The sequence below is a fragment of the Falco peregrinus genome, chromosome 12 (genome assembly GCF_023634155.1).
Source record: "Falco peregrinus isolate bFalPer1 chromosome 12, bFalPer1.pri, whole genome shotgun sequence".
Classification (NCBI taxonomy): domain Eukaryota; kingdom Metazoa; phylum Chordata; class Aves; order Falconiformes; family Falconidae; genus Falco; species Falco peregrinus.
In genome coordinates, this window is record NC_073732.1 from 5,322,472 (window position 1) to 5,341,338 (window position 18,867).

General features: G+C 43.3%; 1 protein-coding gene across 6 annotated transcripts; it reads right to left on the reverse strand.

Annotated features, from left to right (window-relative positions):
• Positions 1-3,247: 3,247 nt before the first annotated feature.
• Positions 3,248-16,991, reverse strand: PARL (presenilin associated rhomboid like). Of its 6 annotated transcripts, none has more exons than XM_055817249.1 (10): positions 16,825-16,991; positions 15,833-16,028; positions 15,540-15,680; positions 12,949-12,997; positions 10,893-10,988; positions 9,326-9,475; positions 8,788-8,858; positions 7,356-7,457; positions 5,396-5,493; positions 3,248-3,577 (listed from the first exon to the last, which is right to left on the reverse strand). In XM_055817249.1, the coding sequence occupies exons 1-10, from the start codon at positions 16,974-16,976 to the stop codon at positions 3,460-3,462; spliced, it is 1,173 nt and encodes a 390-aa protein (XP_055673224.1). In that variant the 5' UTR covers positions 16,977-16,991; the 3' UTR covers positions 3,248-3,459. The 6 variants fall into 6 exon arrangements, with proteins under 6 accessions (XP_055673224.1, XP_055673223.1, XP_055673226.1 ...); XM_055817248.1 differs by having other exon boundaries at positions 15,833-16,031; XM_055817251.1 differs by lacking the exon at positions 16,825-16,991 and adding an exon at positions 16,157-16,308 and having other exon boundaries at positions 15,833-16,031.
• Between the last annotated feature and the right edge of the window lie 1,876 nt (positions 16,992-18,867).

The following is an 18,867-nucleotide window of genomic DNA, read 5'->3' on the forward strand; positions in this document are numbered from 1 at the left end:
GACTTAGCAAAATGCATGGGAGAATAAATCAGATGGCTCTGCTCTCCCTGTGCCTGCCGCTTCCTAGCACTGAGTTCAGCTCTGGCACTCGTGTCTCGGAGCCCACCTACGGCATCAGGGAGTGCTTTGAACAGCTGCTCATCATAGCTCGTAGGATGAAATTGGCACAAAGGCTGTCTCAGACAGGGAAACCAGAAGAAGCTGGATGAGATTAAAAAGTTGTCTGCATTTAGAAGAGATTTATCACGATTAAAAGCTTGGGGGGTGGGGTGGGGGGTGGTACTGCAACTGTAAGACGAAGGAAAGCCACCAAATCGGAAAGCAAAACAGCTGTTGCTGCCAGGGATGCGGCTGAAAGCTCCAACGGGCAGTTTGCTCTAAGGCTAAACTGAAATGTCAATAGAGCACGTAACAGCACTGGAACAAAATATTCTTTACACATGGCAAGGCCACAGCGGACTTTCTTAAAGCCACTGAAAAGAAGCTGAAGGGTTCTGTCCCTCCGTGATTAACCACGACTTGATACCTACTGCTATTTTCCTACACAAACACTAGCTGCTGTCTCTGCCAGGTGTCCCCATAATTACCACATTGTATTTTTATTCAGATTAATAAGCTCTTTGAGAAGGGGGGGGGGGGGGGGGGGGGCGTAAGTCGTCCCATGTGGTTAGTTTTGCTTTAGGTAGCTGTTTTCTTTTGGTTGTTTTATTTTTTCCCCTGGGTTTGGCGGTTTCTGTTCATTCTTTTCATTTCTTTGCCATTCGAAGGGGTGACTAAATACTGAGATACGGGCATATACTGATGACAGATTTTGCAAGAAGGACACTTGCTTGCCAGAAAGGTATCTTATGTGTGAGCTGTCATAACTCCAGGCCATTCCTCGTCTGACTGACTTGAGTATTGAGAGTCATTTTGGACCGGAGAAGATAGTGTTTCCCTTTGGCAGACAATGCAACACAAAAGCTCAGGTGCAAAATGACATGAAACCCACTGCTTGGCCACTTTAACAGATATTTAATACCTTTAGGGCTTCTGTAAGTGAGGAAGAATCAGGTATTGAGCCTTTAGAAGGGTGAAGGCTGTTGGTTCAGGTGAAGCTTAGGTACAAGAACCTCAAACCACAGCCACTGACTGAAAAGACGGTGACCTCCAAGCCTCTCTGGCAGTTCCAGGCTGTTTTTTCAGGAGCTGTGAGCCCCCACAATGCCAAGAATCCAGTGGAAGTGCAGGTATTGCCTCTGAACCGTCAGCCTGAAAATGCCACGGTGCCCACTTGTCAGCTTGGGGAAGGTAATACCACACTGCCTCAGTGGGTCTGACAGCCCACGAGTGGCACTCCGGTCTCTGAGTGGCACTCTGGCCTCTGCAAGTGACACAGGGGCATGACTCTCACGCCTGGAGGTAGGCACTGGCTATTATGGTGAAGGACTTAACTGGAACCTCGGCTTATTTTTCTAGACCCGCAAAATACAATGTCCTTCAGGGTTTATATGCTTCAGAATTTTATTTCGGGCAGTATTACTCCCTGCTCCCTGCTGCTTTCAGCCAGGATCTCTAAAAAGCCCTTGGAAACCAGAGAATTGTTGAAGAGAGAGGCAAGTTCTTGAGTGGACAAGACATAATGCAAGGAAGAGAAGGGCGGGAGGGCAAAAATAAAAGGAAGCGGACAAAGACAACAGATAAGCATCAAACAGGTAGAACACCTACATGCGAAATCCTGTGAGCTATGGCTGTTGAGCTTCTTTGGTATGAAATACTCCCTTCTGACAAGGCTGTTCAGTGGCCATCTTCTGATGCTGCTGGCTTCTCCCTGCCTCCGCGGCAGGCGGTGGCTGCTGGCAGCGGCACGGGAGCCTCGCTGCGCATTCGGCTGCCCTCTGCGGCAGGCAGGGCTGCACTGTGGCTGAAGCCCCAAAAACCGGCATGCTTGTCCTGAGTACCAGGGAAAGAAGTAGGAAAGAAGTGATGGATTAGGAACTGAAAGCCAGAAAGCTTCTGGAGCTGAGCAAAGGAATATTAGATACTCCCAACTCCTTCATTTTTTAAGCGTTTAAGTTGACAGGCGCTTAAAGGAACAAATCCTCAAGTTCCTCATTTTCCAAGGGAGAAAAAGATTTAGACTTGAGCACCGGCCTGTGGCAGTAAGGGAGCTTACAGCACTTTTGTATGCCATCATTTATTACAACTGGTGCCATTTAGTATTAGGTCTTCTTTATCCTTCCAGGAGATGTTATTTTCTGCAAGGCACTGTTGTAAAGTAAAAAACGCACAAGCTGCTTCTTACAAATGCAAAATGTTCTTTGGCAAGTCAGTCCATCTAGAATGACTAATTCAGCCTACAGGGAAGAGTTAAGGGGTTGAACCCACCAGCTCCTATCTGGGCAGATTCCTCAGCCATTTGCAAGGGGTCTGGTAGTCATCCTTGCAGGACAGGCGTGGAATAGCAGCACAACTGAAGTCCAATTTTTTGCTAATATTTGTGTAATAGGAACACTTTGGGTTTACTTTAGTAATTACTCCTGGTTATAGTGTTGCTGAGCTCAGGCACCTCGTCTATTTTTGCTGAAGCTGCTTATTTTTCTAGAACAGGCACATTCTGAACCAAATGTTACTATTTTAAAATTCTTAGAAAAACCTTAAAGGAGACTAGCAATACAGCAAAGCTTAAAATAAGAAAAAAATTCTGCAGTGTAAGAAAATAGAAAGAAATGTAACTCATAGTAAAATATCCAAAACCACATTGTAAATCATTCTTCCGCTGCATGTGATTATGAAAAAGGTATCACTGTCATAAATTCTAACAAGATGTGACAGCATCTTGGAAGCAGATAGAAATGAAAAACAATAGGTTGACTAAGCCCCAGCTGATGAATAAAGCTGGCCCATTAACCAGTACGTAAGCTTTGGCAAACAATCCAGTACTGCTTCACGTATTTCAGGATGAAGACCAAAAGAGACCATTGGCTTATCCAATCTTTTCAACAATAAAGACCACTGAACTTCACATTAAGCCTTACGTTCAGGCCAGTCTGTCTGAAGCATGCCTTCTACAAAAGCACCTAGTGTTGTTTGGCTGACATTAGGAGGATGTGGGATCCATTAACTTCCTCAGTTTTAAAAATGTCGATCTTCCTAAGTATTAACCAGATGTACCCTGTTTTGAAGCTTTTTGGACAGAGCTTTTGGTCACTTCATTGGAAAGCTTTTTTTTTCATTCTCCTTTAAGAAAGGTAATGCAGACTGTTACTTCAGAAAGCAATAGGATAAAAACCTTTATTGTTCCACCTTTGTCAAGAGTTCATTTTCTATTGATACGCATTTTTGTAACTGTAGTTTACAACAGAAACTTCAGCTCCTTAGAGGCTTAACGTGGAGTAGCAAAAAAACCTTCAACACCAATCTGAGGACAGGTCTTCAAGTAATACACCACTCGGGCACCAGGAATCCCTAGGATCAGAATCAGTTAGATCTTCCACCTCCTCCCTTTCCTGCATTCTTTGTCCTCATTTCATGCCAAGCCTTCACCAGTGGTTCTCTGTTCTTCCATATGAGCTCATGGCCATAAGTTACGTACCATCTGAGAAAGAAAAAATGAGTTAAAACTTAACTCCAACTTTCCTCTGTATCTAAGGAAAAGACGGATCACTAAATGCAAGTGACACAAATGCTTAGTATAGGAGACAAGAAAAACTGAGGCATTAAGAACAACATTTTTGGAAAGCAGCAATGACAGGCAAGCCACTTGTTCTCTCGACTCCTAATTGTTAACCTCTTTGTGTTCTTGCTTGACTCAGTACTGAGAATGAATGGTTTTCATGCCTTTACTTTCATGCTTTCATTTCTACTTCTATTTCCATTTAGAAGACTGTTAAAAACACTACTGTTGCTTATGGTAATCTTTACCAATAACACCAAGTATTTTTCTCATATGTAAATACAACTGTCCCATAATGAACAGCCACATTCCATTCAAAGTGCCTTTTCTTCTGTAACCATCTAAATGAAGATTTAATCTAGCAAAGTGTTCTAGCTTAATTTACACTCACAGAGAACTATAAATGCTGATATATGAATATTAAAATAAGTGATTAAGCAAGGGAGGTTATGGTGGAGAGAAGAGGTGAGAAGGGAAGCAACTGCATGGAAACAGGTTGAAGGCTCTCCCACAAACCTAACATCACACCCCCATCCTGAACAACAAAAACACTTTTACATGAGCCATATCAGCCAGCGCTAGGTAAACTGGCGATTCCTTTAAATCATATAGCTGCTTTCTGAAGCAGGCAATTGTCTGTGAGGCAATGTACAGAGAATACTTTGGCCATTCATTGGCCATATGCCCTAATTAGGGGCCCTGTTTTAGGATGAAGTGACCAAAATGATCAGAGTAGAACATATAGGTAGAACCTATGTAGGTGAGGAAGGCAAGACACTTGCCAAGTCAAGAAAATTTTTACTGCAACTGCTATCCTATTATGTGCATTATAATGAACAAGCTGATACAGATACACCATGGCAGAAAGCAGTTATGAATCAGCAAGACTACGTCAAATGCATCTATGATGCCAGAGAAGGGGGGAAAAGGAGACACTGCAGCAGAGAACTTACCGACACCGAAGCTAAGAAATAGCAAATACGTTCATAGACCAAAATAGGAGTCTTCCACCTGCACTTTGTCTGGCCTAGTTAAATCTCAGGTAAGCTTTTAAAATGCCTACATAAACCATTTAAAAATACTCTTAGCAATAAGCGCACAAATTAAAACAACACTGCAATCAGATAGGAGGGGAAAACCTCATTGGGTAATGTAGTTCAAACATGGAACAATGCAGAACTGTTTCCTGCAACCTGATTTCTAGTACTTCTTCCCAATTAAGAAGGTTCCACACAAAGACAACACAGCAGCACTGAGAAACAGCAGTAGATGCTGCTCGAAGGAATTTGGCCTGAGTTTATACTAACTCTGCAGCGCGCTCTAAATTGGCAATTAGGGGGAGAACACTGAGACAAAGAAACTTTCTCAGCAGTTTAATTCTAAAGTTATTTTAATTTGTCCATGCTGTGTTTTGTGAGAATCTTTCCTGCCTTGTAGCTCTCTTCAATGTGCTGGGGGGAGCAGGACAGAGACAGCCAGCCCGGGTTATGGTGACAGAACAACCTGACATCTAATCTATCATTCTAAGGCAGTTCAGCTCAATTTCTTTCAGTTCTAAGCACCTGTTAAGTTTTCCCGCACAATTTTATAGCACTACAAGGAAAAGACTGAGTTGTCTTCAGTGCTACTTCAGATAACTTTCCATAAAAACCCCATACTTCGGAGATAAAAGGAAGAGGAAAAAAATCACAGGATGAATTTAAACATGAAACAAACAGAAGTTAGTAAATACAGACTTACATTCCAAAGAGAGCTCCCCCGAGATGTGCAGCATGGTCAAAAAGTCTCCAGCCTAGAGCAAGCCCTGCAGTGTCAAACGCAATTATGGCTTTTAAAGCCTGGAAAGGAACAGAATATGGAATGGAGAGCATCAGTCACAGCATGTAATGGTCACTGATAACAGCATTTCCTATTCAGGCAGAAAGTAAAAATCTGGGATCGTAAAGGATCACATAAATTTTATGGGAAAGCAATCACTGTAAAAAAACCAAACAACTAAACAAAACCAAGCTGTTTTAAAACAACAGACTCAGTGCTTAGCTGTACTGTGCTGTCAAAACACAGACACAAGCAGCTACAGAATATTGTGGGGTAGGAATGTACCCTTTTCAAATACTCAAGTCTCTTCCAATCTTCATTTCTAAAGCTACACATACATTCCATACTCAGGTCAGAAAAAAGAAAAACGGAAGTTACTTGAAAGAGTACATGCAATAAAAGACACCACAAAAGATGTAATTGCAACATTCTCATTCACTAATTCTGACATAGCTTAGATTTATGTGCATGTGTCCTCCCCAACACAACCCTTTAGTGGATGGAACATGTGGGGCAGTATCCCTGTCACCTTATCTGATAAAAATTCATCATTACACTCTCCTAAATGACATATCCATTGGCAGGTAGAAAATCAGGATGATGGTGAACAACTCCATGACTGGAAACAGCGTGAGCCACAGCACACATCCTCAGGAGACACAAACCACCATAACTGTAATTATGCAAAATTTCACCGAACACCTCATTCCAAAAAGACCAACAGATTTAATGTTAGGATGAAATGTTACTTTTAGGATTTCTTTCCTTAAGCGTATGTGTTAGAATAGCAGCTGCATTGTGCCACATTGGCTTGTTTATTTTAAAAGCTGATTACAGTGTACGTAAGGTAGGCTAAAGGAGTACATAAAGCTTAGAAATACAATTATATAGTAGGGCTAAAATCATTCCAACATTTATATTACAATAGCCAATGCTGCTCTTGTTTTACTGCTGCAAGGAGTACTTCCTCATGACAATGTTCTCTGTGGCTCTGACAATATTTCTACCCAGGCAATCTTTTTTAGGAAAGATCCAGTTAAAGGGTAGCATGCAAAAAAACAGGTCCACTCAAGCAGAAGCTACATCTAAGAATGCTTTCTCAAATCTGTAAGCTTCAATTACAAAAAAAATATTAAATCTCATGATCTTCAAATGACAAAGCTTAACCGCTTAAATTAAAACAGTAAAACAACTTTAGTAGACCAAAGATGATTAAGATGATTAAAGCCAAGACATACATGAGATGCTTTTCTTAAATGGGGCACTGGATGTGCTTAAAAGAACTTAATGAAACAAAGAAGGAGTCCTGGTACTACATATGAAGAAAAGACTCAGTAGTTTATTTCTAATCCCAGCAGTGTTGTTGGAAGTATCAAAAGATGGTATGAATCCAAATAAGGCAGCAGGTAGTCCTCCAGGGCTGAAATGTTATTTCCCTTGAGAAGTGAAATTCTGTGTTTCTCATTGTGATAAATTTTTCTTCAGAAAGACTGTATCAGTATTAGATTAGCCTGTTAACGAGCGCTCCTATAAAAAAATATCACCTGTCACAGAAAGAACAGTATATGTGTGTGCCCATCTCCTCAGACAGGTGCATCCAAGTCCCTCCCAACCTCCTTCACCTCTTAGTATCAGATTTGAAACATATCCATGGAGGATGGAATTTGGGATAAATCTAAAAATCACTACACACTTGTGTCATGACTGTGCTAGTCTGCAACAATTCAGAACCAGTCTCCAGGACTTCCATGACCTGTATTCTCGTTCAAAATAAAATTAACAGCTTGGAAACACAAACAAAGAGGACACACGCTCAGATACTGGAGAGGTACGGGAAAAATGTTTAAAGAGTAGGATTTCTTTGAAGTTCAAAGGCACTTACATTTCCTGCTGTAAATGTGAACATTGGAAGAAATATGATGGCTAGTTTTGCTTCTGGCATCTTTGCACATACGGCTGCAAGGACAGTCATTATAGCTCCTGACTGTAAACACATTAAAACAGACAAAAGTAAGCCGAGACGTTACATAAAGGAAAATTTATTTTTCTGCATGTGAACATGTTTTCCTTTTTTTCTTTTATTTTCAAACGCGTCCCTGTGGTAAACCTCAAAGTAAAAAGCACCACAGCAAAGTTCAGAACAAAAATAGAACAAGACACCCTTATTTAATTTAAATATCTGAAATCATAAATACTGTGGAAAAAAATAGCCCTCAGATGCTCTTACGTAAGAAATAACCTCCCTGATTTTTATGGTAACAGTTTATGTTAATATGCTTTTTCCCCAGAAACCCTAGAAATCGTATTAATCAAACACAGACATTTCAGATGAAGGGAATCATTCTGAAGCTTGTACCAAAACAAGGAAAATAACAGATGGACAAGGACAAAAATCTTTTGTCAATGAAACAAGCAATTCCCTGGTCTGTACTGAACTGACCATGGGCTTTTGTATCCAGGAAACATCTCAATGGAAAGGCTGCAAATACAGTCAACTAATGTTATGTGTGGCAATTTCAGTAACTTCAGATCAGTAAGACGAATGGGAAGTAACTTGCTCCAGGTATAGTTAATTCACAAGATAAAGGGACAATCCATAGAAAGCACTACCGAAAATGCTAACTTTGGGACAGCTCAGTGGATTTTTTCATTGCAATTGAAAAATAAGAATCTGACTTTTGGCTTTTATCAACATTATTCAGTAAAGTTAAGAAGCCTTTAGAACTTGGTAAATGGCTAGGCTCACCTCAAATGTATAGCAAGTTAAGTGTTTTAAAATGTTCTACTACTAAAAGTACTTGTAAAGAACAGACACCACCACCTCCTCAGCCTGCCTTGTCTCTTTTATACTGTGAGACTTTTGGCAGGAGTGCAGCCCGTTCTGCACAGCATGCCCTACAGCTTCCACTAGTATCACATGCTGATTTTGATTGTCTGATTACATTCACTCTAAAATATTCTATTTTCAATTAAAGCAGACTGATACACAATTACAAAACAACATTTATGAAATAAGTTATAGAACTGAAATATCTGCTCAGTGACAGGAGCTCCTGCTGTTAAGGACTCATTTACAAGCCATTAGCATTAAGTGGCATTAGTTCTGGGCTGCTGCTGCAACACAGTCAACATAATTGAAGAATAGGCAAGTTCTTGCATAGGAATCACAGCCTGGTTACTTGGGTTTGGTAAACTTTCCCAGTTTCCATTATCCCAAATATATTCTTGGCTTTTAAGCAGGTTAAAGAATACAACAGGCAGCGAAAATAGCTTCAGAGATCATTAGAAGGTCTCCCATATTCTGAGATACTTACAGCTCCAAGGGATGGTTCAAACCTTCCAGTGGCCATTTTAGCAACATAACTGACAAAAGTGGAGATAACCCCTAGGAAGTAAAAAAGACTACTGAAAACAATGTCAGCAATGCAGACAAGCATCAGAAAGTGCAACAGTGTTACCTGAACATCTTCCTAAAGAAGCTAGTGTAGGTGCTGTGGGGCTTTTGTTGTTGTTTTGGGGTATTTTTGTTTGTTTTAACTTGAATCAACTGTCATCTTTTCCCACAAAACTCCCATGAGTCTATATTAAGAGCTATTTTATTTTGGTAGCTACGCATGAATTAAAACCAAATATTGGTATTGTCATATATTTTGAAGCCCAGTGTCTTAAACCCATCAAAATTCTGTATGACAGCAAGTAAGTACTGCAGTTAGTATAGAGCAGTAAGTGGGACTGAGCAATGGCCACCTGCCATCATACATCTATTAACCATGTACACACTTTACTTGCATGAATACATATTTCTACTTTTTAAAGTGTTGTAAAGATATATAAGTACTATTTTAACATTACCAGCAGAAAGATATACTGCAATGAACTGCTCACATCCCAGAAGAGAGACAATGCTGCTGGAAAAACTCCATAAAACATACATATTTGCTGCCATGTGGAATAGAGAGAAGTGACTAAATGTAGAGAGCAGCATGGGAGAACAGAGGGCTCCTACAAAAGAGAAAAACAATTACTGAAGCAAAAAAAGTCAGTGTTCCAATTGGCTTCAACTTGCATGCAATGCAGAATAGAAATTTATCAAGATAATAGAGGCTAATTATGTTTAGAATTCTTAAATACAAGCTAAGTAATAAGCCCAGAAATGTAACAAACTTCAAATTCTACACAATACTTTTTGAAAGGTAGAACACATGCCCTACAGGTATGCAAGCTGTACAGCTACTTTAGAAAGCCTTAATTACCTACTGGGGAATGTTTCATATAAAACATTTATCTTATGACAAAACTCCTGTGCTTTGGAAAGGAAAAAAAGAGATTTTATTTATGTATGTATACGGTGAAAGATTTTTAATGTATTATCCGAGCATCTATATAAAATTATGTTGCTACAGAGATGGACTCATAAAGATAAACTAGTCTTCTTTTCAGAAAGCTACTAGCTCTCCTCACTGAAACAGCGGCCTTGAAAATGCAAAAAAGCCAATTAAAAGGTTTGAAGGTCAATATTATTTAAAATAGTTTTTGGGGTGACTGATGCTCAGATCTGTGTAACAGCTGTCCTTAGCTTTGGAGTGCATGTGGAGAATTGCTTGGGTTTCCACTTTTTTGGCAGAAACTAAGAGGACAGCATAAAGTACTCTCCTAATGCATGTTTGTCCTTTTAATTCTTTACTGTAGAAATGAAAACTAATGCCATTAAATACCAGCAACCTGCTTTCCTAAGTTAACCTCTTCAAAACATTCCACAGTGAAAGCCAAGTTTGCATGTGTGGTTTTTTTCTTTTTTAATGTGACTCAAAGCACAGCTTTGAAACAAGGACTCCGTACATAACACACAGACTAATGCTTGTCTATTGACAAAAGCACACATGCATGTGACTGATGACTGTTCTACCAGCATCCCACAGAACACTGCCGGGGATGGGGGGGCGGGGAATAAAATCACATTTGAGTGTAATTTTTGAACAGCATTACACAGTACAATTTATTTTCCTCCTTCCCAAAGCATGGCACGATTCGCATTCTGTCCAGGAAAGCAGCAGGGGTTGTTATCACTGGGAGAAGTGCCTCTTCACCTTCACAAAGGCAGGAGCTGCATCCTACTGAATGCAGTAAAAGGCCAACGAGCAGGCAATAGTTTTGACATTACAATATTTAGAAAAGCACCAGTTTTGTTTGTTTTAAAAACCCCACAATCCTCTAACTTTTTTTTTCTCCCCTCAAACCAGTTACTGTCTAGATAGAATGATGTGTTTGGGTAGGATTGAGATTGCTCGTGGGTGATGGGAGCTACAAGCCATGCATCATCTGAAGTTTCTGCAGTATGATCAATTACATCAATTCCTAATTATCATTAGTTCAATCACATCCCAACGTAGAAAAGTTACCCACATGACTGTTCACTTACTGGAGGATGGATCTGAAGTGAAATATGTAAACATAATCCGTCGCATGCCAGGCAGCCTCCATAAACAGAACACAAAGACATTTGCAGCTATAATACCTATCAAGAGGGGAGGAAAAAAAAGTATAAAAGCAAATTATTAATATAACACACCATAATGCTTACTGTAAACAAGCATTCAAAAGTAAGCTTACAAGAATCATCCTCTTTCTTCACTATTCCATTAAAAGCAGTAGAGTTTAGAAAAAGCAAAGAAAAATACCAGAAGCTAGATTTATACAGTGGAAGTCCTTCCGAAATACGACATCTAATTGTTACTGGTTTAAGTGCAATGAATGCAACAGTCCAGAAAATCTGAAGACATTCAAAGGATCGTCTCAAACTTTTGTTTCACTGTAGAACCAATGAAACAGCAGCCAGCTTAGGAGGTCCCATTTCTTCCCTCTCTAGCTGTTTATTCCCAAATGCCACCAATCTGCTGCACGGTTGCATTTAGCTGCGCATGGAGGGGAGCAGGCACAGGGAACCATACAAACACACAGTACACATCCTGTCCATTTTTCTGGGAGTTTTGGTTTTGAGGGAATTGTAAAGGTAACATTTACAGATCAAACATAAAAAAATGAGTTGGCTTTGTTATGCCATAGTCACCTTTGGGAGACAGCAAACATGCAGCTTTTTACTTCACAGATGTTTACTGCAATCTTACTTTATTTTAAATAAAAATATAAGTTATTAGAAACATAATGATGCAATTCATCATTTCCTGTTTAAAGCGCCTTCTCTATTTCTATCCAAGCATTCAGGTATTTAAAATGTTTTATAACAACTAGAAACATTAAAGAGGAAAATAATTGTGATTCCTTACATAGTGGTAAATGTCACATAATTAAGTTTGCAACAAAATGTAAGAACTGTGGAAAGCTACGATATATAAATCCTAGAATCAACATTTCAATTATCTTGTCTTTTGATGCTCCATCCTGTTTCACCATGCTCTTTTATTAGAGGAAATGTTTTCCCTGCATGCTAAACCAAAACATTACAAAACTGTCAACTATTGCAGTGCAATAAGCCCAACTGTGTTATAGCAATCAAGGGCGAGTAGCTGAACAGCTCAGGGTCTACCAGCCAGAGTTTGTATTGCTTGTTAGATCAACTAGATGTTGAGGGACACTCTAGAGAGCGCATAATCAAACTTCACGACCCCTGCCCCAAATGCCGTATTTGTATCTGCTTCGTGACCTGGTTTGCATGTCGAAGAGCAATTCAAAGCATTATACAAAAATTCATGACAGCACTTGTAAATTGAGTGGTCTGAGATTATTTTTGCCCAAAACATTTAGCACTTATGCAATCTATTCTCAGACTGGGAGTCAACTCATCAAAGAGTATACTGCCTGCAATTTTTTTTCTAAAATGCTTCTGTAGAAAAGTAAATGACATGGAAATAACATTTAAGTAACCTGATGCTAACCACCTACTAATATAGATTCAATAAATACTTAACATAGAATACGTAACAGCGGGTATGGCTCAGCTACGTCATTTGGATTTGAATCAAATTCTTATCAGATTCTCTCCACACATTACATTTATCTTGGGGACTTCAAGTGACGTTAAGCTAACCAATCAAAACTATATCGTAATGAAAGGAAAGCTCACAAGCTTTTTTTTTTTTGCTGTTTTACATACATCATCCGGCAGACAAGATGCAACTATTAGGGAATTTTACTTCCACATACCAGTGGAATATAAATGCCTGTTCCTTCTGAAAGTTTTTGCTGGTTTTCACAGTTCCTGAGAAAAAGTCGCTGGGAGAGGATTCTAGTTAATCCTTCACCCTTTCTCGTACAGATGCATAGGAATTTCTTTAATGCATACAAAAAAGTTTGTGCAAGGAAGTGTAGCAGAAATAGTGTGGTGCAGGTATAAACTTATACATGCTTTGGGCCTAACAACCTAAACGTGATATGAAAGCCATCTGTTTTAACATACTGTACCTGTTTGCCATATTTCTCTTCCTGTGAATGCCTAATACTTGTAAGCTAACACAAACCTGTCACAGTCCGCTGACCCTCAGTCAGGTTATTCCACCAGCTGTTAACCTGGAACGGAATTGTTGTACATCAATGCCACTGCAGAGTTATTTGCAGTTTCAGAAACAGTCAGGTACAGCGCTACCTTTTTAAGAACAGAAAGCATTTGTTTGGAATCTGTTAAGTAAATCGGTTTTAAACTTTTTTATTTCTGATTGGTTTAGCCTTTCAAGTTGGCATTTCCTTACTCAAGAGTAGGTATCTACCCTCCTTTTTATAAAATATCCCAACACAGATGAAGAGTTTCTTCAAGAAGAATGGGATTTTATTTATTTATTTTACACAATTCCATGGGTTTAACTCTGCTTGTACTAAGTAAGGATCTAACCCATAATGCTTACTTTAGCAGATTAGCCAAAGTTAGCATAAATCCTGCCTCGACTAAGCCTCACCCTAATGCTGTCTAACATTATACCACCCACCTTTGAGAGATTCCACTTTTGTGCCAGGGTCACTTTTGCAGAAGTGGCTCACAAGATGTGGAATCCATTCCCTCTTGCGTCCAGCTCACCCAGCCCTCCTCCAAGTTTAAAACCCCTGAAAAAGTTTATTTTGAGTGTAGTCAGCCCACAGACAACTTCCACCCCCTTTTCTCTTCCTCAGCTTTCAGAATAATTTTGGACAAATATTTCATTGATAGCTCAATGACCTTCCAACCATATTGATCGGGACGATGTCATAAAAATTATCTGTAGGTTGGAGGCAGGGGGAAATAATGCTGTATGAAACAAATAATTCACTATTCGTTACCAAAGTAACAACTTCATTGCTTTTTTTTGTTTAATTCTCTGGCACAGGATACCAATACCAGTTATTTCCTACAAAGTTCTCCAGTATATGAACACTAAACAAACATGATTTTTCTACAGTACAGGAAGCAGATGCCCTCAGAAACTATTGGGGGATCCTGAACTTTTAAAATAGAACTTAACCAGTTGAAGACAGGGATCGGGAGTTTAAGCCTATTAACAACAGGTTAATTTTGTTTTACTTTTTTGATAGCTGATTATGAGATCTTTCCCTTCAGGTTTTGAAGGAAAACAAAAGTATAAAACCAAAATTATTTAAAATATTAAGTTACAATCATAATCTCACCTGCGGTTCATAAACAATGAGCAAGAAAGCATGCTGTACTGGGCCTGGCTAGGGTATAATTAGTTTTCTTTATAGGAGCTCATACATGGTGCTGTGGTTTATGTTTTTGACTAAAACAGTACCGGCAACACACTAATGTTCTAGCTTTTGCTGAACAGTGTTTGCACAGTATCAAAAGATCTTTCCCATTTCTCACTCTGCCCCTGCAGTGAATAGACTAGGGGTGTGCAATAAACTGGGAGGGGATATAACTGGGCAGATGACCCAAGCTAACCAGAGATATTCCACGCCATATACTATCATGCTCATCAATAAAAGGAAAAAGATGGGATTTTAGGAGGTTTAGTCATCTTTTGCTCATGAACTGGCCAAGCATTGGCCCCCCCACAGGAGACTATGAGTGACTGCCTTTGCATCACTTGTTTTGTGTTCTCTCTCCTCCCACTTACCAAACAATTTTTTGGTTCTTGTTTTATCTTTACCCCCAGTTTTCTTGCTTTTAATGTTCCTTTCCTCTTCCCCCATGCCACTAAGGGTTTGTGGGGGAACTGAGAGAGCAGCCGTGTGGCACTTAGCTGCCCACCAGGGCTAACCCACAACACGTGCCCATGTCAAAAGTGGTGCCAGAGTGCATGCAACACACATTGCAAAACCTCCTCTGCGTCCTACGCAGGACCCTGTGTTACTCTAGCTCCACATTCAGCCCCACCTCCCTTCAACAAGCAGACCTGGAAGAGTAATCATGCCTGGTCTACCACAAGCCACAACAGTAACCTTGAAACAAAGGTAAAACAAATATGCATGTTTAGTTAGTTTTGCGTGCACCTAATTAAAAACTAAACGAGTGATACTTTTGGGATGTCACCTAGATGTGTAATAAGTCTTGCAGCACTTGCATTGCTCTTACTGCCCAAAGTACTTGCAATGAAATGTCAGCTCTCAAACCAAAAAAGCTCTCTAAACCCTCGTATTTGTGAAGGCTGAAAATACAACTGCTTTTCAGGAGCCAGAGCATTAAAAAAATCTCATGCTTAAGGTTCAGAATTTAAGCTAGCTCTGTCCAATCTGGGAACCCACAGTCATTTTGAGAACGCTGAGATGCAGCAAGAATAGTTTGGGTGTTTTTTATAGTGAAAAAGCAAAAGGTACCAAGTTTAGATATGCAAGCTGCTACTACTGACCCATCTTCCCCACATTTCAGGGTGAAGACGGTATTTTTCCCCAGTGTAGCCATTGCAGGTATTGCCAGTTACAGTCTTCTAGAACGAATTCTATCTGTCTTTCTCATAAAGAGACGCATCTGCTGCAATTTGCAGAGAAGCTGTTATTTCTCCAAGGTGCAGAGCAGGCCGAAAGGCTGCCGGGGCGGCGGCCAGGCGTGCCCCCCGGAGCAGGCCGCGGCCGTGCTGGGGCGCGGCGGGGCCCACGCGTGTGCCGGCGGGCCGGGCCCCCCCACCTGCTTCCTGAAGTCGCCCCTCTTCTGCGGCCGTATCTTGTCCAGCCAGTCCGCCCGCGCCTCCTCCAGATAGGTCTGGACCCGCGACTTGAGCGACTCGTACTGCCAGATGGCGGCGCATCCGAAGGCAGAGCCTGTGAACTGGGCCACAGCGGGGACAGTCAAACGCGAGGCGGCGTCCCCCGGCCCCGGCCGAGGCAGCCGGGCTCGCCCCCGCCTCACCTCGCTCCCCGGCCCCGGCTGACAGCCAGGGCCCGCCGCCGGCCCCACAGCCCCCGGCCCGAGCCACTTACCCCCACGGCGAAGAGGAGCGGCCTGAGCAGGCGGCGCGGCGAGGGGCGGCCAGCGCGGGGCGGCGGCGGCGGGCAGAGGCTGCGGCGCGGGGGCGGCGGGCCGGGCCGCGCCTCGGCGGCGCTGGCGGCGGGGGGCTCCTCGGGCCGCGGCCGTGCCCGGCGGAAGCCCTGCCGCGGTTCCAGCAGCACCATCAGCCTGCTGGGGAAAGACGCGGACCGTCAGCACCGCCGTGGCCGCCCGGCCAGCCCCCCGCGGCCGCCCCCTCCCCGGTCCCCGGTCCCCGGTCCCCCGCCGCCGTTCCCCCCTCCCCGGCCCGGCCGTACCTGTACGGCCGCGGGCCGCAGGCGCGGGCCCAGCACCGCCACGCCATGTTGGGCGCCTCCCCGCGCGCCAAGCCCTTCCGGGGCAGCCGGGCGCCATCTTGCGGGCGCTGCCTTGGGCGCCCGGCGGCGGGGCCGGGGCAGCCGCTCGCTCACACCCCCCGGGGCGGCCCCGGGGCTCCTCCGCGCCGCCAGGCCGCTCAGCACGGTGGGCGCCCGCGGGGCTCCCGGCGCCGTGCCGGGACGGGGGGCACGGCCGGCAGCGGGTCGGATCCGCCCCGCGTCCTGGCCCGGCCGCCATGTCGAGCGGGTCACCCCGGCGCTGCCCCGCCATAGCGGGCGTGGCGCCGCGAGCCCCTGTGGCCGCCATGATGAGCGTGGCAGCTCTTTGCCTCCGTGCTCCGTCGGCGGCTAGCCTTGGCGCCATGCCATTGGGGGTTTCCATGGTCTTGATATATTCTTTTTCTAGAAGCCCTCTGGAATATACAGAGCCTGTCTCCTAATGCAGAGCTCAGCCTGCCGCGGCCCAGGAGGCAGGGAGGCAGCTGGGGCTTCAGCCTCGCCTTGCTCTGCCGTGTTGCTGCACTTCACCCCACCGCGCCTCGCCGTGTCTGCTCCTCTGCCTCCTCTGCCCGGCCTGCCCATTGCCTGCTGTGCATGGCCCCACTCACGCCCCGCAGCCTCCTTGGGCTTCTTGGCCGTGCTCGCCTGCGCTGGGTGCCCCCAGGTGTGCCGTGCTCCCTGTGCCACCAGCCGGGGCTCCTAGGCATGGGCGCTGTGCTGCTCTGCCATCTTCCTGCCTGCAGGGCTGGTGAGGTGTCATGCTGGCACCGAGCAGTCCCTGCCCAGCCGGTGCTGTAAACACCAAGGCACCCCTATAACTAAGCAGAGAAAGAAAACAGGCCTGCTTGCTTTGAAAATAAAGTGTGGTTTGTAAGTTTCAAGAAGTTGCATGCCCCTGTCCGGTTATCTGCAGTGCTGTGGAGATACTTGATGAGACAGCCAAGCAGCACAGGCGCCAGCTGTGCCTGGGCCTCCAGACTGCAGGGCTGCCGAAGTCAGGCCGCTGACTAAAGAGTGGTTTATCAGTCAGGCCGCTGACTAAAGAGTGGTTTATCAGTCAGGCTGCTGACTAAAGAGTGGTTTATCACAGAGGCGTGGGGGGGACGAGAGGCAGCAGCCCTATGTTGCAGCAGGAAAAGCTGTGCGTGGGTGTGAGGAACACACTGGGTGGGAGGGCAGCTGTGCTGTCTCCAGCCCCGAGGCAGTGCTGTATTGCGACTGCTGCTCTGTTGCGACTGGGCGAGGCTTGGGCAACCTGGCCCAAGACTGAAGCTGTGCTTTAGTGGCAGGTTGGCATCGGTGCGGTCCCTTCCAACCCAAATTACTGTGTCCTTCGTTGTGTGAAGGGAAAGTTAATAGCAAGATGAGAATGGTTTGTACATTGCAAGTGGCTATAAGCCTGATTACACTATTAATGTTACAGCAACTTCAGGACCACGCTTACAAAGTCAAAATGTTTGGAAGTGGAGAGGAAGTGAATTAACATCGTTCCTGGTTTTTAATTTGTGTTTTGTGGTTTTTTTGTTTGGTTTGGTTTGGTTTTTTAAACAAGTATTGAAAGAATTTGCTTTCTCAGCTCCAGGCCAGACTGACCTGAGGAAACCTCTGTAAGCTTGTGGTGGGAGCCTACTCTAAGTGGTTTAGTACTGTATATAAATCTGCATTTTATCTCTTTCTGATTATGCTGGTGGCCATGGGTCAGCCTCAGAATTTGCTTGAACTAAGAACAGATTAGCAGGTTCAAAACCGTATATTACCGGTGTTAAAAATGTATCTGTGCATAAAATGAAACCAGTATTGTAATCAGTGGTCTATGTTTTTCTATGTATCAAAATGAAAAAGAAGTGCAAGGTTTTTAACTTTACAGTTTAGACACTTTTATCACTTGTTTTTACTTCCAGACACCTTATCAGGACTGATTTGTTTGTTTAAGTGATTTAAATATTTTTGTTAACCCTTTATGTGCTCTGTTCAAACCACATACATTTTGGCTGTGCTGTTTTTAACGTTAAGGTGATCTTTTTTCTCCCCCAGCTCCCCCAGGGCTTGGGGGGTTTTTTGGGTTGGTTTTTTTTTTTGGTTTTTTTTTTGATGTTACAGCTCTTAGTTGTATATAGCCTCTGCGTGCAATTTGTGAGGGATGATGGTCTGGGCTTTATGTATTTATTTGGGTTTGGTTTATGGTCACTCTTCTTTGGAAAGCTGCAAAGCATATTTGCTGTTAGTCGTGCCATCATCTGAAATCTAGAAACAGTGAGAGTGTATGGCAGCGAGTACAAACAATCAGGTCCTGAAGGGTAGGGTGTACGTGGTGCAAATTGAAAGAGAGGATGGATGTGGTGTCAGTTGGAGTAACAAGGTGCTTTTGAAGGCTTCTCATTTGCAGATGGTTTCTATTAGCAAACTCTCACCCTGTTAAAGCAAAGCATTTTTGTGACATTACTTTTGTTGTTAAAACTACAAGAGTGGTAAGAAATCAGTGCTGCCATCGCATGGGGACTGCCATCTTGTGCATGACTGGTGTCCCAGAGGGAATAAAGTGTCGTCTGGGCTGTCCCATGGGTTTGGTGTGGGAGCAGCAAGGTCGGGAAGGGATAAGTGAGAGTGGCTGCTTAGGGCAGAGGAAGGCAAAGAGGAGGAACAACAGCAGC

Bases quoted from the DNA above. Each gene is read 5' to 3' on its own strand.
- PARL (XM_055817248.1), bottom strand. From the start codon at position 16,976: ATGACACCTCACCAGCCCTGCAGGCAGGAAGATGGCAGAGCAGCACAG. The intron at 8,859-9,325 runs GTAATGTTAAAA...TTTACTTCCTAG, and splicing joins TGCAGTATATCTTTCTGCTG to GGGTTATCTCCACTTTTGTC. The intron at 7,458-8,787 runs GTAAGTATCTCA...ATGTGTTTACAG, and splicing joins TTGAACCATCCCTTGGAGCT to TCAGGAGCTATAATGACTGT.